At 44.0% G+C, this 25,230-nt stretch overlaps 1 protein-coding gene across 1 annotated transcript in view; it reads right to left on the bottom strand.

The window, feature by feature from the left end:
- Positions 1-688: 688 nt before the first annotated feature.
- Positions 689-25,230, bottom strand: part of LOC143290018 (ribonuclease 3-like) — a 30,606-nt gene continuing 6,064 nt past the window's right edge. The window contains exons 5-16 of the mRNA XM_076599343.1: positions 23,303-23,557; positions 20,159-20,359; positions 19,230-19,388; positions 17,337-17,439; positions 12,859-13,031; positions 11,153-11,259; positions 9,565-9,670; positions 5,528-5,678; positions 5,121-5,203; positions 3,402-3,508; positions 1,838-1,983; positions 689-1,503 (exon numbers count right to left, since the gene is read on the bottom strand). Of these exons, the coding sequence (XP_076455458.1) occupies positions 833-1,503; positions 1,838-1,983; positions 3,402-3,508; positions 5,121-5,203; positions 5,528-5,678; positions 9,565-9,670; positions 11,153-11,259; positions 12,859-13,031; positions 17,337-17,439; positions 19,230-19,388; positions 20,159-20,359; positions 23,303-23,557 (2,262 nt within the window). The 3' untranslated portion in view covers positions 689-832. The remainder of the gene's footprint in view (positions 1,504-1,837; positions 1,984-3,401; positions 3,509-5,120; positions 5,204-5,527; positions 5,679-9,564; positions 9,671-11,152; positions 11,260-12,858; positions 13,032-17,336; positions 17,440-19,229; positions 19,389-20,158; positions 20,360-23,302; positions 23,558-25,230) is intronic.

The following is a 25,230-nucleotide window of genomic DNA, read 5'->3' as shown; positions in this document are numbered from 1 at the left end:
AAACCCAGACACTGATCAATCATACCTGTCATCACTGCATTATCAAACCCAGACACTGACCAATCATACCAGTCATCATGGCGTTATCAAACCCTGACACTGATCAATCATACCAGTCATCACGGAGTTATCAAACCCGACACTGATCAATCATACCAGTCATCACTGTGTTATCAAACCCTGACACTGACCAACTGTACCAGTCATCACGGAGTTATCAAACCCTGACACTGACCAACTGTACCAGTCATCACGGAGTTATCAAACCCTGACACTGACCAACTGTACCAGTCATCAGGGCGTTATCAAACCCTGACTCTGATCAATCATACCAGTCATCACGGAGTTATCAAACCCCAACACTGACCAATCATACCAGTCATCACAGAGTTATCAAACCCTGACACTGATCAATCATACCTGTCATCATGGCGTTATCAAACCCAGACACTGATCAATCATACCTGTCATCATGGCGTTATCAAACCCAGACACTGATCAATCATGGTGTTGTCAAACCCAGACACTGATCAATCATACCTGTCATCATGGCGTTATCAAACCCAGACACTGATCAATCATACCTGTCATCATGGCGTTATCAAACCCAGACACTGATCAATCATACCTGTCATCATGGCGTTATCAAACCTAGACACTGATCAATCATACCTGTCATCATGGCATTATCAATCCTAGACACTGATCAATCATACCTGTCATACCTGTCACAAAAGCAGTGCACTGATGAGAGCAGACCCTGGCCGGGTGGAGGTGGGAAGGCCGGCCAGGGGTGGTTGGGGGAGGAGGGAGGAGGGGGGAGGGTTGGGGGCTAGGTGGTGACACCTGAGCCGTCAGAGCGCGGCGCAGGACAGGCGTCTGAAGGTTGCAGGCGGGTGGAGGACTCCAGGCAACCCCCAGCAGAAGGGAGACGACCCATGCCGGACACCGACGAGGAACTGGACGACCGGGACATGCTGCGTGTAAACGACCCTGACCCTGACCCGGCCAGGTTGGAACCAGGTGATGGGAACGGGGAGCGCATGCTGGAACCACAACTCTGAGAGTTGCCCCTCCCTGACTTGGACGGCATGGGTCTGCGACCGCCAGACCCTGTGGACTTTCGGCTTCTGGAGTCCAGGGATCTGGAGTCTCTGGAGTCCACACTTCTGGAGTCCAGGGATCTGGAATCTCTGGAGTCCACACTTCTGGAATCCAGGGATCTGGAGTCTCTAGAGTCCACGGATCTGGAGTCTCTGGAATCCCTACGATGCCGGGAGTGCCCAGGGCCCAAGGACGACGATGCCGGGGGCGGCCGGGAGTTCTTGGACGGTCGCGACGAGCTGGACGAGGGTTTCTGAGTCCGGCTGGTTCGGTTCTCGGCCCGGGGCTTCCTGGGCTGGGCGGTGGGGAGTGTGCGGTACTGGCGGGGCTTGCGGCTCTCCACCTGCTTCTGGCGTCTGTCCAGGAACCGTCGCTGGTGCTGGAGGATGGGGAAGAGCTCTGGGAGGGGACAGAGAACACTGCTGTTTCACACTGTGCATCTGGGTCATGTAGGTTGGTGTATCAATGTCTACACAGCATCCATGCGTGCTGCATTACATATGTTCTATTTCATAACACACAAAGAAGAAAGAAGAGAAAAAAAAACACTCAAAAAAACCCCACCAACTAATAACAAACATTTCAATTTAATCGATTACCGAACACAACCGACAAACAAACTTTTTTTTTATTGAAATAAAACTTTAAAAGACTCGCATATATCAAACACATTTGAGGTTTATACATTTAAGAAACGTCTGTAATTAATATAAATGTCCTGTAAGACAGCCACCTGATCTGATCTTGAGGGCGTTGGTGGCGGCCGACATCTCGGCTTGCTGGATGCTGTGTCCCGTCCCCGTCGCCAAGCGCTCCCCGCGGAAATACACTGCCACCACATACTTCCTGGTGTTGGATGGCCCCAGTGACTCGATCACTCTGTCACACAGACACACACACACTTCTAATCCATCATCTGCAACAACAATTCTGAAAGGCATACACATGGATGCACGTGCCATGACTATTCTGTCACACACACACACACACACACACACACACACAGAAAGAGAGAGAAAGAGAGAGAGAGAGAGAGAGAGAGAGAGAGAGAGAGAGAGAGAGAGAGAGAGTCTTCAAATCCATGATCTTCGACAACAATTCTGGAAAGCATACACATGTATGCACACGCCGCAACTATTCTGTCACACACACACACACACACACACACTCTTCAAATCCATGTTCGACAACAATTCTGAAAGGCATACACATGTATGCACACGCCATGATTATTCTGTCACACACACACACACACACACACACTTCAAATCCATCATGTTCAAGAACAATTCTGAAAGGCATACAAATGTATGCACACGCCATGACTATTCTGTCACACACACACACACACACACACACACACACAGAATCTTCAAATCCATCTTCGACAATTCTGAAAGACAAACATATGTATGCACATGCCATGACCATTTTATGACACACACACAAAGCCTTCAAATCCATGTTCGACAACAATTCTGAAAGGCATACGCACATGCCATGACCATTTTATGACACACACACAAAGCCTTCAAATCCATGTTCGACAACAATTCTGAAAGGCATACATATGTATGCACATCCCATGACACAGACACACACACACACACACACACACACACAGAGTCTTCCAATCCATTTTCTGAAAGGCAAACATATGACCATTTTATGACACACACACAGTTTTCAAATCCACGTTTGAAAACAATTCTGAAAGGCATACATGTGTATGCACAAATATTCTACCTCACACACACTCTTCAAATCCATGTTTGACAACAATTCTGAAAGGCACACACATGTATGCACATGCCATGATTAATCTGTGACACACACACACATACATACAGACAAAACACACACAAACAGTGGAGGGATGGCCTAGAGGTAATGCCTAGGAAGCAAGAGAATCTGAGCACACTGGTTCGAATCATGCCGGCAGTTTGGCAGTATTTTCTCCCCCTCCACTAGACGTTGAGTGGTGGTCTGGACGCTAGTCATTCGGCTGAGATGATAAACTGAGGTCCTGTGTGCAGCATGCATTTAGCGCACGTAAAAAAAAAAAAAAAGCAAAAAAAAAAAAAGCACGGCAACAAAAGGGTTGTCTTTGGCAAAATACTGTAGAAAAATTCACTTCCTTAGGAAAACAAATAAAACTGCAGGCAGGAAAAAATACCCCCAAAATGGGTGGTGCTGTCAGTGTAGCTACGCGTTCTCTCTGGCGAGAGCAGCCCGAATTTCACACAGAGAAATCTGTTGTGACAAAAACAGTACTACAAATACAAATGCACACTGACTTGTAGAAGGGAATGTCGGGTTCCCCGGCCCCCATCTTCCGCAGGGTGAGGCAGCACTGCTGCAGCTGAGACTTGGGGTCGTTCCAGTCTTGGTTCAGGATGAAGTCCTACACACACACACACACACACACACACACACACATTTGTCAACATTTGTCTGTGTATTGATTTTTCCCATAGAAATTCTTGCTTTCAGTGGCTGATTTTTCTTCATGTTATATTTTCCTTGCCCCCTTCCCCTTTTTCCTTCTAATTTTCTTTTCTCTGTTTTTTTCTGAGGGCAGGACGTAAAATAAAAATTGTGCAAGCTTCTTCTTTCACCCCCAATAAAGATCATTTTGACTTGTGAAAACAAGCCAACCTACACATGACGGTCAATATCAAAAACAGTATGCACCCTTTCCCTCCACATGCACACACCTGGTCACACCTGTTAACAAACACACCCCATCCCTCCACAAGCACACACCTGGTAACAAACACACCTTATCCCTCCACATGCACACACCTGGTCACACCTGTTAACAAACACACTCTATCCCTCCACAAGCACACACCTGGTAACAAACACACCCTATCCCTCCACAAGCACACACCTGGTAACAAACACATCTTATCCCTCCACAAGCACACACCTGGTAACAAACACACCCTATCCCTCCACATGCACACACCTGGTAACAAACACACCCTATCCCTCCACATGCACACACCTGGTAACAAACACACCCTATCCCTCCACATGCACACACCTGGTAACAAACACACCCTATCCCTCCACATGCACACACCTGGTAACAAACACACCCTATCCCTCCACAAGCACACACCTGGTAACAAACACACCCTATCCCTCCACATGCACACACCTGGTCACACCTGGTAACAAACACACCCTATCCCTCCACATGCACACACCTGGTAACAAACACATCCTATCCCTCCACATGCACACACCTGGTAACAAACACACCCTATCCCACCACAAGCACACACCTGGTAACAAACACACCTTATCCCTCCACAAGCACACACCTGGTAACATACACACCTGATCCCACCACAAGCACACACCTGGTAACAAACACACCCTATCGCTCCACATGCACACACCTGGTAACAAACACACTCTATCCCTCCACATGCACACACCTGGTAACAAACACACCCTATCCCACCACAAGCACACACCTGGTAACAAACACACCCTATCCCACCACAAGCACACACCTGGTAACAAACACACCTTATCCCTCCACAAGCACACACCTGGTAACATACACACCTGATCCCACCACAAGCACACACCTGGTAACAAACACACCCTATCGCTCCACATGCACACACCTGGTAACAAACACACTCTATCCCTCCACATGCACACACCTGGTCACACCTGTCGTGCAAGAGAACCTGTCGCCACGCAAGCAGCGTCAAAACTGTGCTCTCCACTTTGCTGTTGTGGACCAGAACTCTTGACAGACTAAACAATTTTTTTTTTCCTTTCCTCAAAAGTCATAATGAAATCTGCTTTTGCGTACTGGCATAGTCCCAAATAAAAACAGTGTACAAATTACGCCAAAATCGTACTGGAAAATGTGTCTGAGAAAAAGAAAGTGAAATTGAAAAAGAAAGTGAAAAGTGAAAGAAAAGAAAGTGAAAAGTGAAAGTGACGGAGAAAGAGAAAGTGAAAGTAAAAGTGAAGACAAGGGCACTGACCTTCAGCCTGGGGAAGAAGCAGACATCACAGAACAAGGTGCAGGCCTCCATGCCACTGTCCACATATAGTGCTCCTAGAAAGGCTGTACAGAGAACAATGTGACTTTTCACTCGATGTGCTGTTGTTGACTTCAGTTGAACATCTTTCCACTTGAAATGATAAAAGACAAGGAGAAAAAAAAACACTGAAAACCAAAAAAAAACAGAGGAGGTAAGGGTTGGGGTGGGAGGGAAAAGTGAAAACCCTGTGTGTGTGTGATGCACAGGTTTCTGGGACTACAATGAATATTAACCACTACTGTGTGTGTGATGCACAGGTTTCTGGGACTACAATGAATATTAACCAGTCTATCTTCTCAAAATGCAAATCCAACACACACACACCTTCCAACACACAACACACCCACCTTCCAACAGGTCCGCCTTCTGCTTGGTCTTCATCTCGGCGGTGTCGTTGCCACGCTCGTTGCCCTTCTCGTAGATGACGTAGTTGGTCATGCCCAGGTCGTCACACACGATGGACTGGGTCCGACTGTTCACCAGGGAGCTCCTCAGCAGCTGTCAACATCAGGGTCACCAGGTCAAGGCCAAAGCCCCTCTCAGTCTCACTGAAGAGGGTCTCGTAAGGAAATGAAGGATATGATATGCGTGCGAGCGTGCGTGTGTGGGTGTGCTTGAGTGCATGCATGTGTGTGTGTGTGTGTGTGTGTGTGTGTCCATGTGGGTGTTTCAAGTCAAGACACAGGCATGCCAATGTGTTAGCCAATACTAGCTTACACACACACACACATGCATCATTTTTCTTTTAGTTATTATACATATCCATCATTTTTCTTTTTGTTGTCCAATGTCCTACACCATTTCACTGATATCATGCCTTCTCCACACACTCACGATGACCATCTCCCATAAATCCACCATCACTGAACAAACTGTAAGTAATGGAGGAAGGAATGGGGGACCATAACTGAGGTCACCATCAGAGCACAGTGTGGAGTGATGGCCCAGAGGTAACATGTCTGCCTAGGAAGCGAGAGAATCTGAGCGCACTGGTTCGAATCATGGTACAGTCGCCAATATTTTCTTCCCCTCCACTAGACCATGAGTGGTGGTCTAGACGCTAGTCATTCAGATGAGACGATAAACCGAGGTCCCGTGCGCAGTATGCACTGAGGGCACATAAAAGAATCCATGGCAACAAAAGGGCTGTTCTGGCAAAATTCCGTAGAAAAATCCACTTTGATAGGAAAAACAAATAAAACTGCACGCAGGAAAAAATACAAAAAGAAATGGGTGGTGCTCTCAGTGAAGCAACGTGCTCTCCCTGGGGAGAGCAGCCTGAATTTCACACAGAAAAACTTGTTGTGACAGAGTATTACAAATACAAAATACAAACGAAGCCACAAAATCTGGGACTGTTTTCAGTGTTTCTGAATTATGAATGAGGATGAGCATGATGAAAATGTTGCTGTGGAGATCCCACATAATCACTCTCACTCAACGCAACGCTCTGGCAACAAAATCAAACACACAAACACATTCAACAACTACAAACACAACAGAAACTGTAAACCCGGCATGCACTTATAACCAGAATGTGCCGTAGGGTTAAAAACGTTACACCTTCCACAGCCTTCAGGGCCACCAGGGGCAGTGAATTCATATTCACTGTGCCCAGGGCTCAGCTCAGGGAGGTGGGGTCCAATCCTCTCCTTCTCCTGTTTTAATCTTCTCCAACTGAAGTAAGGAACCCATTCACACCTGGGTAGAGTGAGGAAAATTGGAGTAAAGGGCCTTTCTCAAGGGCTCCACACCATGTACACAGCATAGCCTCCAACCAGGATCACTGGTGAACACTGAAAATTGGAGTAAAGGGCCTTTCTCAAGGGCTCCACACCATGCACAAAGCGTAGTCTCCAACCAGGATCACTGGTGAACACTGAAAATTGGAGTAAAGGGCCTTTCTCAAGGGCTCCACACCATGTACACAGCATAGCCTCCAACCAGGATCACGGGTGAACACTGAAAATTGGAGTAAAGGGCCTTTCTCAAGGGCTCCACACCATGCACAAAGCGTAGCCTCCAACCAGGATCACTGGTGAACACTGAAAATTGGAGTAAAGGGCCTTTCTCAAGGGCTCCACACCATGTACACAGCATAGCCTCCAACCAGGATCACGGGTGAACACTGAAAATTGGAGTAAAGGGCCTTTCTCAATGGCTCCACACCATGCACAAAGCGTAGCCTCCAACCAGGATCACTGGTGAACACTGAAAATTGGAGTAAAGGGCCTTTCTCAAGGGCTCCACACCATGTACACAGCATAGCCTCCAACCAGGATCACGGGTGAACACTGAAAATTGGAGTAAAGGGCCTTTCTTAAGGGCTCCACACCATGCACAAAGCGTAGCCTCCAACCAGGATCACTGGTGAACACTGAAAATTGGAGTAAAGGGCCTTTCTCAAGGGCTCCACACCATGCACAAAGTGTAGTCTCCAACCAGGATCACTGGTGAACACTGAAAATTGGAGTAAAGGGCCTTTCTCAAGGGCTCCACACCATGCACAAAGCGTAGCCTCCAACCAGGATCACTGGTGAACACTGAAAATTGGAGTAAAGGGCCTTTCTCAAGGGCTCCACACCATGCACAAAGCGTAGCCTCCAACCAGGATCACGGGTGAACACTGAAAATTGGAGTAAAGGGCCTTTCTCAAGGGCTCCACACCATGCACAAAGCGTAGCCTCCAACCAGGATCACGGGTGAACACTGAAAATTGGAGTAAAGGGCCTTTCTCAAGGGCTCCACACCATGCACAAAGCGTAGCCTCCAACCAGGATCACTGGTGAACACTGAAAATTGGAGTAAAGGGCCTTTCTCAAGGGCTCCACACCATGCACAAAGCGTAGCCTCCAACCATGATTACTGGTGAACACTGAATCAGAAGTCAAACTCCTAACCGATTCTATCACAGCGTTTTCTTACGTTTATAGTATTCTTGTTTTATTGGGGTTTTTTGTCACAACAGACTTCTCTGTGTGAAATTCGGGCTGCTCTCCCCAAGGACAGCGCGTTGCAACACAGAGCACCACCCAATTTTTGTATTTTTTCCTGTGTGTAGTTTTATTTGTTTTTCCTATCAAAGTGGACTTTTCTACAGCATTTTGCCAGGGACAACCCGTTTGTTGCCGTGTTTTTTTTTACGTGTGCTAAGTGCATGCTGCAAACGGGACCTCGGTTTATCGTCTCATCTGAATGACTAGCGTCCAGACAACCACTCAAGGTCTAGTGGAGGGAGAGAAAATACTGGTGACTGAGCTGTGATTCGAACCAGCGCGCTCAGTTTCTCTCGCTTCCTAGGCGGACACGTTACCTCTGGGCCATCACTCCACTGTCTCATTCTTGAGACAGAGAGTCACACAGAGGCATCACACAGAAAAAAAAATATCACCAAAAGTTTCAGTTTCAATTCCTCAAGGATGCATTACTGCGTTCAGATGATTCCATATATACGTTACACCACATCTGCTTGGGAGATGCCTGACAGTAGCATAACCCAATGTACTTGCCAGGCCTTGAGTGCGTGCAGGTATAGATTTATGCACCTAAAAGTTTGTCTTTTTTTTGGAGGGGGGGGGGGGGGGGGGGGTTACATAATTTTGTTGCCATGGGTTGTTTTTCAGTGCGCAAAGTGTGTGCTGCAAACGGGATGACAAGAGGCTCAGCTTGAGTTTCAAGTCAAACTTGGGAGAAAGGGTGTGTGAGTGGGATCTGAACCCAGACTGTCAAGGACACTGTATATGCTGGTAAGCCTTTTAACCACTCTGCCTCCTTGCTTCTTCAAATAAGGTGATAAAAAGACATTGCAAAGACATTATACAGAGGGGGGGAAAATGAATGAAAGAGGAAAGTGTCTGAAATACAGTGATACAAAGACATTATACAGTGGGGGGAAAATAAAAAGGTGTTTGAAACACAGTGATACAAAGAACATTACAAAGACATTTACAAAGGGGTAAAAAAAAAACAATAAAAAGGAAGGTGTTTGAAACACAGTGATACAAAGACATTATACATGAAGGGTTTTTTTTTTTTCAAAGACAGTGATACAACATTATACATGAAGGGTTTTTTTTCAAAGACAGTGATACAAAGACATTATACATGAAGGTTTTTTTTCAATGACAGTGATACAAAGACATTATACATGAAGTTTTTTTTCAAAGACAATGATACAAAGACATTATACATGAAGGGTTTTTTTCAAATACAGTGATACAAAGACATTATACATGAAGGGTTTTTTTCAAATACAGTGATACAAACACATTATACAGACAGGAAAAAACCAGAATAAAAGAGGAAGTGTGTTTTGGTCACAGGATAACCACAAGGGGGTGAGGGGAGAGGAGGGCAGAGGAGGGGACAGGAGGGGGGGTCTTACCGACAGATGACCCTCGTGATGCTCTGGGAAGTGCCGGTACAGGTATTCAGACGCGATCAGCTGCAGCACTGTGTCTCCCAGGAACTCCAGTCTCTGGTTATGGCCCCTGTCACACAGCTTCAGCTTCAGTTTTCACTTTCTCAGAAGAGGCATCGCTGCGTTCCGACAAATCCATACACTGCGCCACACCACATCTGCTGGACAGATGCCTGACCAGCAGCATAACCCAACACACTTTGTCAGGCCTTGAGTGCGTGTGTGTGTGTGTGTGTGTGTGTGTGTGTGTGTATGTGTGTGTGTACCTATCCGAGTGCATTTCTTCTGCAGAATTTTGCCAGAGGATAACACTTTTGTTGCCATGGCTTTTTTCTCAGTGTGCCATGTGCGTGCTGCACACAGGACCTCTGTTTATCGTCTCATCTGAATGACTTAACGCTTGGTTTAATTCTTCAGTCAAACTTGGGAGTGTGGGCAAGAGCGAGATTCGAACCCAGGCCCTCATGGACTGTGTACTGGCAGATGAGCGTCTTAACCATTCTGCCACCTTCCTCCCCCTGTTACATAATGGTCAGTCAGACTTTTTCCACATGGTATCCTCCGCTCTGAGCTCTCACAAAACAGTGTGAACAGCATGTTTTTTTCCACAACATGATTCAAAATGCACACCAAGACACACACATGCACTCACACTCGTATCTCTCCCTCTCTCTCTTCCTCCCCCACCCCCTCCACTTTTCCTCCCGGCCCCCACATACACACTTCCGCTCTGTCTCTTTCTCACTTCCTTTCTTTCTCTCTCTCTCTCCCCCCCTCTCTCTCTCTCTTTCTCTCTCCCCCCACCACCCCCCCTACAAAATTCCTCTCTCTCTCCATTTCTCTCACTGTCTCTCACTTTCTCTCTCTCTCTACTGTAACAGATCTCTACAAAGCGGACAGGCTCCCTGCATGCTGCGGCTGTATAAAGTCAGCCTGTATAAAACACACAGGACACAGCATGCGGCTGTATAAAGTCAGCCTGTATAAAACACACAGGACACAGCATGCGGCTGTATAAAGTCAACCTGTATAAAACACACAGGACACAGGACACACAACTACAAACCGACTTACAGGACATGTGCAGATGAGATGCTACCTGCCCAGTGTACAAACACTGACACACTGTCTGGTTTTATATGTCACTCACCCATTTCCGGTCACACCTCCCACTCACCACCACCATACACACAGGCACACAAATGCACTCACACACACATACACACAAGCAAACTGTCACAGACACACTTACAGACAGACACACTTATGCACATATAAAAACCACACACACACACACACACACACACACAATGTTGATACATACATCACTTAAAGAGACAGACATTAAAGGAAGAACAAAAACATGCACACACAGTGTCACACACAAACACACACACACACACACACACACACACACACACAACCAGACACAGTCATACACACACACACACACATACATACACATATGCACACACCAACACTAACACACAAACATACACATATATACACACAAACACACTAGCACACACACACACACACAAATCACACTCACATTGTCAGAAGGTTGTCTGAGCCCACACTGCGATGTGTGAACGCTTTGGCCAGGATTCGTATGTGGCTGAATGTCAGACCAGTCGACTCTTCAAAGGTGATCAGTTTCTGTGACAACAAACACATCTGTGCAGTCTGCTATTCTTCTCCTCCACTTTAGTCACACTACCTTTCCTGGCTCACCTTACAGCTGACCCTTTGCATGGATACTCAAAGGCAGTGAAAGGCTCACACAACACACTCACAAAGACATATAACACACACACATACATATCACACACATACATTACACATACACTCACATACACATATGTACACATAATCATATGCTCGCATGCATGCACACACGCACACATGCATGCACACACACACACACAGTAATACACATGACACCCGCATGCACACACACACAGAGGTCACACACATATACATTTTTACATTGTATACTGTTATTCATCAGCATTTCATCACATATACGCACATAAAAACAACAACAGCAACACACACACACCTAAAAAGATAGACAGACAGACAGAAAGATAGATAGAAAGATAGATAGATAGATTAGATAGATACAGTGACATAAATGAAACATGAGACCTTGATTAAAACCTTGCTAAGTTGCCATACAGCATACATGTAGCTTCACAGGCCGATCCATGCAGCACTTAAAGACTGCTAACAAAACTTGCCCCACTTGACATCACTTTGCCATTTTCTGTATTAGGATGGAGTCTCCCGTCGGTCCGACGGATAAGTAGGCAGGCAGGCTTATCTGTCGGTGTGAATCCTCATATGGGAGAAGAGGCCGATTCTGGATTAGATAACACACTAAATGCTCAGCTTCTATCAGAAACAGATATAAGCTTACTGTTGGGCCAACATAAAGTGAGAGCTGTTTGATCAATGGTTTATCCATTCCAATGGGAATTCATTTACGGCTTAACCTTTTCGTGAAGGACTACGACTCTCAAAACTAAGAGGCAAGACTGCACTGGCTTTTAGTGCTGTAGCCCTGGGAGCTAGTAGGCCATGGGGAACCATCACAACGATGACTGTCCTGAAACCCTCTTGGCCGAGACAGTGGGGATGTAACTTGAGCAAGACACTCTCCACCATAATCAAATCCTAGCCCAGACAGTCAGGGACAGCAGTTGCCTCCTCTGCTGATGGTCATAGATGGACACGACTGACGAACATACAACAGTAACACAAGACCACAGCAACAGAGCACAGCACACAGCAAAGCCAGTGATGACACCCCTAACTGCACTTTCAGGTTTCTGTTTCACTTTCCAAGATGTCTGACCATGCAGACAGATCCAGATACACTACACCACATCTGATGTCTAAAAGAAATAATCTGGAGATGCTCAGCCATTATTGTCTTCAGTAGGAGGCTTAGTAGGTGTTGTACTAAGTACATTAAATCAGAACAGGCACTACCGAACACCACAAAAGTGACTCAGCAGCAATGCAGGGTCTCCTCTGGTGTGTGGCCTCCTGGTGACCTAACATCGAAGGTTCCCTGTGGACTGCCAGCACCAGGACTGCGACAGACGAACTCGGGTGTGGCTGTGTGGGGGGGACTCCAAATGAGCGGCGTGGGAGTGATGCCACTGAAACAGTGCATATGATGGGGCACCAAAAAAAAAAAAAAAAAAAAAGAAGAAGAAATAAGAAGAAAAGTTCCATCAGATGCTTTACCTGCAGAGCTGGGCTGGACTCCACCCAGTGTCTGTCTCCGGCCGGCTCGTCCTCCTGCAGGGGGTGGAGGGGAAGGTTCTGCCAGATCTTCAGGCACTCCGCCTCGTCACCAAACAGGGTGCGCCCAAATATAGCGTCCACCGTCTCCAGCCCCCCGTCCAGAAACAGTGCTCCTGGAGTGTTCATACAGTGCATGGAGTGAGAGTAGTGCTCTTGAGGCGTTCATACAGTGCATGGAGTGAGAGTAGTGCTCCTGGAGTGTTCATACAGTGCATGGAGTGAGAGTAGTGCTCTTGAGGCATTCATACAGTGCATGAAGTGAGAGTAGTGCTCCTGGAGTGTTCATACAATGCATGAAGTTAGAGTAGTGCTCCTGGAGTGTTCATACAATGCATGAAGTGAGAGTAGTGCTCCTGGAGTGTTCATACAGTGCATGAAGTGAGAGTAGTGCTCTTGGAGTGTTCATACAATGCATGGAGTGAGAGTTCAGTGCTCCTGGAGTGTTCATACAATGCATGAAGTGAGAGTTCAGTGCTCCTGGAGTGTTCATACAGTGCAAGAAGTGAGAGTAGTGCTCCTGGAGTGTTCATACAATGCATGAAGTTAGAATAGTGCTCCTGGAGTGTTCATACAATGCATGAAGTGAGAGTAGTGCTCCTGGAGTGTTCATACAATGCATGGAGTGAGAGTTCAGTGCTCCTGGAGTGTTCAAACAATGCATGAAGTGAGAGTTCAGTGCTCCTGGAGTGTTCATACAGTGCAAGAAGTTAGAGTAGTGCTCCTGGAGTGTTCATACAATGCATGAAGTTAGAATAGTGCTCCTGGAGTGTTCATACAATGCATGAAGTGAGAGTAGTGCTCCTGGAGTGTTCATACAATGCATGGAGTGAGAGTAGTGCTCCTGGAGTGTTCATACAGTCAGGGGTGCAAGTGGAAAAAAGTGGCAAGACTGAAGTCCGGTCTAGGGGGTCTGGGGGAGTGCCGTAAGCTCCCCCAGCGGGGTCCAGGGCGGAGCCCCGGCCGCCTACGCATTTCGTGCATTTTCCTGCTCTCTCAGGGCCTCTCAGAGTGCCTTTCAAGAAGAAAATATTTATATTTTTGGCAAGGAAAATTTATGGATTTTAGGTAATGCTTTTAATGGACTAAGCACGTGCAATGCCGTGTGTCAGGTAATATGTTGCTGTTAGTCGGGACATGTGAAGGCTTTCTACAGCCTTTGTGTCTTTAGCTGAAGTCTTTATTAAGTCCACTAGGTCTTCAGAGAGACTGAATGGAAGGCAGTGTTCAGAGAGAAACAAACAAATTCTGATCTTAAGGTCCATGACTTTATCCGTCAAACTAGGGCCAGCAAACAGAGGTTTTGCACAAGGCATTGTGGAGGTGTGCGAGTAGGAAGCGAGCTGTTGAAGATGGTCTGGATCCTCACTGTGTTTCACCAACGATCTCTTTCCGTTTTTTCCATAGTTCAGTTTTGTGTTGTTACAGCATTTGCAAATAGCCAAACCACTTGCGTCAATTTTCGCGCACCACATCGAGAATTTCCGTTTCAGTTTGTCTTCATGGTTGAGCCATTCATTTTTCCACTTGTTCTTACAATCTTTGTCGATTTCTCGAGCTTTTCTCTCGTCAGAAACTACCAAAAACGGCATTCTGGCATGTGAAAAACTTGCAGTTTTGCTTCCCGCTACCCGAAGATTAAAGCAAAGATGCTTCCCCTTCGCAAAGACAGAGCTTAGGCTAGCGCGGGAAGTGAAGCCAAACTGCTGGCCCTTGCATTTCAGAAAATAGAAAAACAGCAAATCAGATTCGAGAAGCTGACGATCACGCGGTAAGCACGCTGAAAGCACATGCTTAGTGTCACGTAGGCCAGCCACCTATACTGACGTTTCATTAAAAAAGTGATGCCTCCTTTGGTTGTGGGATATACCACTCTGTGTTTACTTTACTCGAACGAAATAGGGGGTGAAACAGTAATGTCTCTCCTCCCCCTTTCATTTTTTGTCCGTCCCGGGGACGGACTGCTTCTATGATTTTCCGTCCTAGGCGATTTTTTTCTCTCGGTAAAATACAGTTTCAGGGCTAAGTAACAGTGTGTGTGTGTGTGTGTGTGTGCGCCTCTCTCTCTCACACACACACACACACACAGAGACACAGACACACACACACATTCTCTCTGTTCTCGCTTTCCAACGAACAGTCCCATCCGGATTCCAGCGGCAAAAATGGGAGTCGTACACAGCGCGCGCGGCCAGACACAGCTGGCGCTGGCTTCAATTTAGCTAAGCACTGGTCAACCAGTCAAGAGAGTTCCATCTTCCGGTGAATAGTTCAGTATTCAAGTTCCGACCAAAACTTTCCCGGACCAAAAGCATAGGGACAAAAAAAAAAAAAAAAAAAAATCGAAATTTCATCAAGACGGAAATCCATATGAGACGGAACCACTTGCACCCCTGTACAGTGCATGAAGTTACAGTAGTGCTCCTGGAGTGTTCATACAATGCATGGAGTGAGAGTAGTGCTCCTGGAGTGTTCATACAATGCATGGAGTGAGAGTAGTGCTCCTGGAGTGTTCATACAATGCATGAAATGAGAGTAGTGCTCCTGGAGTGTTCATACAATGCATGAAGTGAGAGTAGTGCTCCTGGAGTGTTCATACAGTGCATGAAGTGAGAGTAGTGCTCCTGGAGTGTTCATACAATGCATGGAGTGAGAGTAGTGCTCCTGGAGTGTTCATACAGTGCATGAAGTTAGAGTAGTGCTCCTGGAGTGTTCATACAATGCATGGAGTGAGAGTAGTGCTCCTGGAGTGTTCATACAGTGCATGAAGTGAGAGTAGTGCTCCTGGAGTGTTCATACAATGCATGAAGTGAGAGTAGTGCTCCTGGAGTGTTCATACAATGCATGGAGTGAGAGTAGTGCTCCTGGAGTGTTCATACAATGCATGGAGTGAGAGTAGTGCTCCTGGAGTGTTCATACAGTGCATGAAGTGAGAGTAGTGCTCCTGGAGTGTTCATACAATGCATGGAGTGAGAGTAGTGCTCCTGGGGCGTTCATACAATGCATGAAGTGAGAGTAGTGCTCCTGGAGTGTTCATACAGTGCATGGAGTGAGAGTTCAGTGCTCCTGGAGTGTTCATACAGTGCATGGAGTGAGAGTTCAGTGCTCCTGGGGCGTTCATACAGTGCATGGAGTGAGAGTTCAGTGCTCCTGGAGTGTTCATACAATGCATGGAGTGAGAGTGTGTAATAAAGGAGACAGTGTATCTGGAAAAGTGGAATGTTCATATACTGCATGGAGTGAGAGTGTGTAATAAAGGAGACAGTGTATCTGGAAAAGTGGAATGTTCATATACTGCATGGAGTGAGAGTGTGTAATAAAGGAGACAGTGTACCTGGAAAAGTGGAATGTCCATACAAAGCACTAAGTATGAGTGTGGAATAAAGGAGACAGTGTACCAGGAGTGTTCATACAAAACATGAAGTGGGAGTGGGGAATAAATAGTTGGAAGAATTGTTGTAGCTAACAGTATCAAGCTGAATACGTAACAATGTGCTGAACGAATGTGCAATATGATATGTGCAACGTCAGCATTGTGGTGTCTTTCAACATGTTTACGCTATTTATTAACAACAATATTTAAGTGAATACAATATCCAATACTTTAGTTTTACATGCACGTCTTATATGTTCATTGCTCCTTTTTGATGAAGTTGTGTTTCATGTATTTGTGTTAAGTACCTGTCTGTAGACGGGATTTTTTTTATGGCACCTGGTTTCTTTTTATTAGATAATAAAGTTATCTGATCTATTTGATGTGATCTGATCTTTAACTAGAGAGACAGTGTACCTAAGGTGTTCATACAATACACAGTGAGAGAGGGGGAAAGAGAAGAAACAGACCCCCTGAGGCGTTGACACACACTGCGAGAGTGGGTAAAAAATATTTTTTAAAGATATTACTGTTTCCATCTGCCCTCTTCATGTTGAATAAAACTAATGACTGTGAGTGTGTGAAGCATTATCACACCAACTACCAGCAGTCACTGACCAAAACAAAACATAACATGCAGGTGACTGCCAAAACAAGGGCTGAAGGCTTTTCTCTTCAGTTTCAGCACACCTTTCTGTGACTAGTACGTTTTCCTAAAATACAGACTCTGTGTGTGTGTGTGTGTGTGTGTATGCGCGCGCGCGCCTATGTTTGTGTATATTTTGTGTGTGTGTGTGTGTGTGTGTTGTGTGTGTTGCGTCTGTGTTTATCTAAATATCTATATCAATTATATATATAAAAAAAAATCTTAATATATATACATATGTATGCATGTATGTGTCTACAATCTCTCTATGTTACCATGCAAGTGTGCTTACACCTTCAACAACGACTATGTCAAAGCAAAACAAACAAACAAAAAAGAAAAAAAACAAGAAACAAAAAGAAAACAAACTCAAAGCCTCCAGAGACAAGGGGACTGACTGACCCATGAGCGCCTCAAAGCAGTTGGCCATGGCGTGTCGGAGGTCAGACTCGTGGCAGAGGTCAGGGCCGTGCACGTACAGCATGAAGTCCTGCAGGTGCAGGGTCTGTGACAATGACGGAACGTACGGGGTCACTTTCAGTTTCTCAAGGAGGAACTCTTGGCAGAATGGTTAAGACACTCTGGCCCTTTCTCCCAAGTTTAAACTGGAGAAGTCAAACGGAGCTTCTAGCCACACTGATGGGACAATGAGCTGAGCTCCCCGTGTGCAGCACGCACCTGGCGCGTTGCAACAGGACCCATGGCAACGAAAGTGTTGTCCTCACACCCCACCACCACCCTCCACAGCTCTTGACACTGATTGTCAGTGAAGGGGGTAGGGGATACTTCTGATTGATTGGTAAATAACCAATAAGTGCAGCACGCACCTGGCGCACTCAAAAAAGAACCCATGGCAAGGAAAGTGTTGTCCTCTGGCAAAATGATGTAAAAAGGAATGCACTGATTGGTACACAGACATATATGGCAAAATGATGTAAAAATGAATGCACTGATTGGTACAGACATATATGGCAAAATGATGTAAAAAGGAATGCACTGATTGGTACAGACATATATGGCAAAATGATGTAAAAAGGAATGCACTGATTGGTACACAGACATACATGCATGCTCTCAAGGCCTGACAAGTGTGCTGGGTTATGCTGCTGTCAGGCATCTGCCTAGCAGATGTGGTACTCACCTAGCAAATGACTGGGTCCTATTTTGCCAGAGAATTTTCACAGGAAAGGGGTAGGTGTAGAAAAAATATATTCTGGGTCAAATTCTAAAATGACATGGGTAAAAGTATACATTTTTTTCTGACAGGAAAATGAATGGACAATGCAGAGAATACTGTGATCAAAAAAATAAATAAATAAATAAAATAAACATTACACATACACACACATGGACAAGTACACCACACACACACACACACACATACACAAACGCACTCACACAAAAACCATTTGGATCAAAATTATCAGCCCAATGTCAAACCCATAGATTTGAAAATGGGCACGCCACTGCCCCTCCCCCTCCCTTCCCACTTGACCTCGTGTTCTGATTCACTCTGCACACTGTAATCTGATACCTACCCCACCCTACTATCTCTCACAGGCCTGCCTGTCACACGATGTGACAGTGTTCTTCTTTCAAATCACTAAATGCTGTATGCTAGCAAAAATGATAATAATCAAACTCTGTTCAGCTCTTTGGGTGAAGAACAGGCTCATATTCCTCTCCTTCCTCTTCCACAGAATCATCAGACTACAGTCTATTTTTCATCTTCTTCAAGCATTCATTCTAATTTTCACTGAGCAGCAGCTAAGTCTTGTGTCAAGGTGTTTAGTTTTGCTCACAGTGGGCTTGGACAAGGCATCATCATTTGGCTTGCCCACACAGATAATGAATCATCGACATGCTCCAGTCAGCCAATAAAATCACCTGAAAAACCACATTCCTTGACGACTGATGCAGGGTACTTCCAAGTTATTACATGAGTCAGGGGAACCTTGGCGAAGCTAAAGCTACCAATATAATAACCCCAAAACAACAGCTTTTGCAAGACAGAGATATTTAGTCACCGTTGGGGTACAGCTTTCATGGCAGTGGCTGGGGAGTGAATTATCCGCCGTTTAAGAACAGCTTACCTGCAGTCTGAAGGCTGATTTCACACAGAAAAACTTCTCGTGACAAAAACTTAAAGCAAAACAAAGCAACCCAAAGGAAATCCCAAACTCCACAGAGAAATTTCTTGTGACAAACAAACAACAAAAAGCAATACAAAACAACACAAAAGAAACCCAAAACCCCGACACCCCAAACACCACCCCTCCCACTGCCCCGACCCACCTTGGCCAGGAGGGACAGGTGCTGATTCTGCACCAGAGCGGTCCTGTAGGTGGAAAGACCACCTTCCTCCAGCCAGTGGAACATGAAAAACAGGTGCACGCTGGACAGGAACTCCACCACCGCATCCCCCAGGAACTCCAGGCGCTCGTTGTGTGGCACCTGAGTCAGGTCAGGTCAACGTCAACAGGTCAGGTCAGGTCAGGTCAACATCATCATCAGGTCAGGTTAAACAGTAAACGGTAGACTAAAAGGATCTTGGTAAGAGTCGACTTTCATGGGATAAAAGAGGCAGAGTATCGAGCCACTGGCTCTTCTTCAACCAAATGAAATGAGTGAGTGACAGTCAGGAAAGGAGATAATCATAAAGCCATATCAGAATTTACAATTCACCTGTATGTGTTTAAATAATGAAGAGATCACACAGAACTATAAAGTCACACTACAGTTCACAATTTACCTGTATGTGTTTAAATAATGAAGAGATCACACAGAACTATAAAGTCACACTACAGTTCACAATTTACCTGTATATGTTTAAATAATGAAGAGATCACACAGAACTATAAAGTCACACTACAGTTCACAATTTACCTGTATGTGTTTAAATAATGAAGAGATCACACAGAACTATAAAGTCACACTACAGTTCACAATTTACCTGTATATGTTTAAATAATGAAGAGATCACACAGAACTATAAAGTCACACTACAGTTCACAACTTACCTGTATGTGTTTAAATAATGAAGAGATCACACAGAACTATAAAGTCACACTACAGTTCACAATTCACCTGTATGTGTTAACATTATCAAGAGATCACACGAAACAATGAAGTTACATTAAAGTTTACAATTTACCTGTATTACGCGTTTAAACAACCAAGATTACACAAAACCACAAAATCACACACCACAGTTCACAACTCACCTCCGACACCACCTCCTCCTTGCGGCCGAGGCGCGACATGATGTCGACCAGGATGTTGATGCCGCGTTTCCTCGTGTTCTGGTAGTACACCCGGTGGTCCCCATACTCCACCTGCCGCAGCCCGCAGTTTGTCAGCGAGTTCCGCGCGTGCGCTGAGTTGGTGCCGTAGTTGTTCCGGAACGAGGTGTGCGTCAGTGCCAACTATGGAGGATGTTGGGGTAGGGGGTGAAAGAGGGGTAGAAGAAAAGAATGAATGCTGTGCATTACATTTCAGTACTGACAAGCGATGTGCTCACGTGCAAAAGTTAAGGCCTTTTTGTATCAGTTAATGATCTGGTCAAAAAGGTTTCTCTATTTTTTCATCAAAACTTAATATTGGGTGTGTAAAAATGTCCACACTTAGGCTGCACATTCACAGTGCCAAACCCACCCACATGCCCACACAGACAAAAATGACAATAAGCATTTAACAGCAGACAACACACACAAAGACCCAATGCAACTGACTTAGAAAGTGGAGGGAGGTTCATGACTCTGGGTAACATCAGAAGGATTATGTTTTTACTGCCTTTTTTTTAAAGCATCGTTTTCCCACATTTTATGTTGAGCTAAACACAGATCCTTTTTTCACAGACTGTTCAAGGTATATATGGTGGGTGAGCATACAAACATGTTTGTTTCAACATCTACATCAGGTTCAACAAAAGCTTTGAAACAGTTTTATGTTTATAAATAGCCGGCCTACAGTTTGTTTCGTAGTTCGGAAATGGATGTCACTGTAATGCTATTATTATTATTATCATCATCATCATCATCATTATTATTATTATCATCATCATCAGTAGTGGTAGTAGTAGTGAACGGTCTTTGCACTTTAGTTTTTTGTTTTCAATTTCTTGTATTTTCTCTATAGAATTTAATTGCTGTTAATTCTTGATGTTGTATTTTCTTTGAGTCTTGGCTAACATTCGATGTGTAGGATTGAGACTTTTATTTTTGTGTCTGTGTGTAATAGAGAGAGAGGGGGAGAGAGGGAGGGGGGAGGGAGAGAGAGAGAGAGATAGTTTTTGTTTTGTTTTTCGTTTTTTTTTCTTTTTTCTTTCTTTTTTGTTATTTTTTAAGAGAGATGGATGACAATTTTAACGTCCATATTTTTTTTTCCAGTAACGTGACTCAACATCAGTTAAGCAAGTGCAAAATTTGGATGCGGCTGTCAGTTTTTCCTGACATCAGTCTCCAACAATGAAACTCAATAACAAATGATAAAATGATGTTAACTTATTTTTTCCACATGCCTTGATTCAGTAAATGAAAAGTTGTATGCTTTTTCTTGTATGGGTGATTCATTCCATAATTGCTATTGATTACAATGATATAGTTATGGAATGCTGGGTATTGGTCTTGGTTATGACTTCCATATGTTATTGTTAATGTTGACTGTATTCAGATTAAAAAAATCTTGTCATATTAAATTTATATACAAAATAAAACGGTGGTCGACCCAAGAAAGTCCAGGAAAACACACACAAAAAAACCAAAAAAAAACAAAAACCATCTACATCAGATGTTCTTTACTTGAATTCCTGTTGGCCATCCCCTATCTGCATGGATGGGAACAAATGTATTGAGCTGTGTGGACATGATCACATGTCCATCTTCAGTGAGGACAGGGGTTCACAGGACAGTCAACATAAAGGCACACAGTATATGTAAGTATGGGTACTGTCCTACAGGGGGCCCACAGGAAGGGAAGCATCCTACAAGAAATGAATGGCAAAAGTATGGGTATTGTCCTACAGGGGGCCCACAGGAAGGGAAGCATCCTACAAGAAATGACTGGCAATGTAGCTTGAAGAAAGATCAAGATATACAACCGATAATCATTTTCTTCAATATCCAGTAAATAAAGCAACTGACAAATGTGTTTGATTAGTTGCTTTGTTTTGTTTTGTTTTTAGAATGCTGGCGTTCTGTTTTCTTTTTTTTTTTCTTTTTTTTTAATTGCTGTACTGATCTCATGTATTAAAACTATTAGCACTATACTGAACTCAGTCTCAAAACTATTTGTACTCCATTGAACTCAGTACTAAAACTATCAGTACTATACTGAACTTGGTACTAAAATGTTTAGTACTATACTGAACTCAGAATTAAAACTATCAGTACTATACTGAACTTGGTACTAAAACGTTTAGTACTATACTGAACTCAGAATTAAAACTATCAGCACTATACTGAACTTGGTACTAAAATGTTTAGCACTATACTGAACTTGGTACTAAAACGTTTAGTACTATACTGAACTCAGAATTAAAACTATCAGCACTATACTGAACTTGGTACTAAAATGTTTAGTACTATACTGAACTCAGAATTAAAACTATCAGTACTATACTGAACTTGACACTAAAATGTTTAGTACTATACTGAACTCAGAATTAAAACTATCAGTACTATACTGAACTTGGCACTAAAACGTTTAGTACTATACTGAACTTGGTACTACAACTGATATTACTGTACTGAACTTGGTATGAAAACTATAACTAAGCACTTTACTAAAATCAATATCAAAACTGTTAATACTACTACTAGCTACTACACTAAACTCAGTAATAAAACTAACAGCACAACACACCATGACTCCCAGTACTATCAATATTTACTGTCACACAGACTGTCATGGCGTCATGCTTTGTAACCACTCCCAGCTAACTCCACCCACTAGGAAGTACAAGATGCAATATATACCAAAAAACAAACACTTTCCACCAAGTTAAATGTATCCATATGCATAAAAATATTACACACACTCACACTCACCCACAATATTATGTATTAAACACACACACACGCTACACAAATCACCACACTAACACACTCAACAGCAACAATCTCTCTCTCTCTCTCTCTCTCTCTCTCTCACACACACACACACACACACATACACTCACTCTCTCTAAAAAAACAAAAACAACAACAACAAAAAACAAACAAAGAAAAAGCAAAAACAAAAAAGTCACTTTTATGCTTTCTTCACAGACAAAAGGAAGACACGTGCTGAACATAAATCTGATGATATATACATATAACATACAAACCCTGTCTTTTGCTTGCCCGTCCCTTCCCCCAAAGAACCCTCACCTGCAGGAGAGCGCGGTCCTTGAAGGCGTAGTTCATGTGCTGCTCCAGCACGTTCAGACAGTGGTGGAAGCGGATGTGGCTCATGAGCACGGGCAGCAGCAGGGCGTGCTGGCAGATGTCGGACTTGAGGCCCGTGCGGAAGAAGCCCCGCGTGGACATCTCCACCGTCACCTCCCGCTTCATGGTGCTCTTGGCCTGGATCTCCTGCAGCTCCGCCTCCTTGGCCTTCAGCTTTTCCTTGTCCTCCGCCAGCACCTGGGGCATTCATTATTGTTATCATTGTTATTATTATTGTTATCATTGTTATTATTATTGTTATCATTGTTATTATTATTGTTATCATTGTTATCACTGCAGCTCTGCCTCCTTGGCCTTCAGCTTCTCCTTGTCGTCTGCCAGCACCTGGGGCATTCGTTATTGTTATCATTGCTATTATTATTGTTATCATTGTTATCACTGCAGCTCCACCTCCTTGGCCTTCAGCTTCTCCTTGTCCTGGCGCATTCATTACTGCTATTATTATCTTCTTCTTTGTTAGTGGGCTGCAACTCCCACGTTCACTCTTATGTACATGAGTGGGCTTTTACATGTATGACCGTTTTTACCCCACCATATAGGCAGTCATATTCAGTTTTCAGCGGCGGTGCATGCTGGGTATGTTCTTGTTTCCATAACCCACCGAACACTGACATGGATTACAGGATCTTTAACGTGTGTATTTGATCTTCTGCTTGCGTGTACACACAAAGGGGGTTCAGGCACAAGCAGGTCTGCACATATGTTGACCTGGGAGATCGGAAAAATCTACTACACCCTTTACCCACCAGGCGACGTTACTGAGATCGGGACCAAGGACCCTCAGATCGAAAGCCCAATGCTTTAATCACTGAGCTATTACACCCATCTTTATCATCATTATTATTATTATCACTATGACTGTCGTTGCTTACAATCCAGCCAGCCAGCTTTTCCTCGTCCTCCACCAGCACCTGGGGCATGCTGACTGGTTGATTTGATACTGATTCACATGGATGTACTTCATTTTATCTTAACACACATACATAAAACATATGCATATATCTAGGTATGTAAAATAATATATGCATAATGATGATGATAATAATGATAATACAAATATGCATAATGATGATGATGATGATGATACTAATACTAATACAAATAATATTTACACTACTAATAATGATGGTTATGATAATCATCATCATCATAAGAATAATACTAGATAGTACTTATTTGGCACAAACTCCCCATATAATGGGTTCTAAGCAACTAACATGAAACAACACATACAATAGTGCATAACACCATACCTCTGTACATGAAAAAACAGCACAATTGTGTGTATCTATATACACCAAGACAATATTACAAATACCTAATATTCAACAACAACAACAACAACAACCACACACACACACACACAAACAAACAACACACACACACACACACACACACACACACACACACACATACTTAATATATATAAGTAGACGATCATGTACTTGAAAACAAAAACCAAAAAAACAACAACACAGCAACAAATAATTTCCAATAAAACAAATAAAACAGAAAGTCAGCAAACTTAAAACAACAGATCTCTTCTGCCATGGAAAGAGGACCCTTGGAAAGGATTTCACTTGATTTACAAACACGGTGAATACTGTGATACATATCCCCCACGCTAAGAATCAATACAGCAACAATACTCCAGAAATGTACACAACTGTGTGGATCGAAATAGCAGATACTGACAGCAAATAAATAAATGAATGAACAGATCAAAGCAATATAAAATGTGTTGCTCACTGTGATAGAACATATTCATTCGATAAGTCTTACTCACTCTTAGACAGTCTATATCACATTTTAAATCATCAATATGACAACCACTTTGTTTAATGAAATTT

This window comes from Babylonia areolata, chromosome 14 (assembly GCF_041734735.1).
Source record: "Babylonia areolata isolate BAREFJ2019XMU chromosome 14, ASM4173473v1, whole genome shotgun sequence".
Taxonomy (NCBI): Eukaryota; Metazoa; Mollusca; class Gastropoda; order Neogastropoda; family Buccinidae; genus Babylonia; species Babylonia areolata.
Note: the sequence above shows the minus strand (reverse complement) of the source record. Positions and strands in the feature narration are given on the sequence as shown.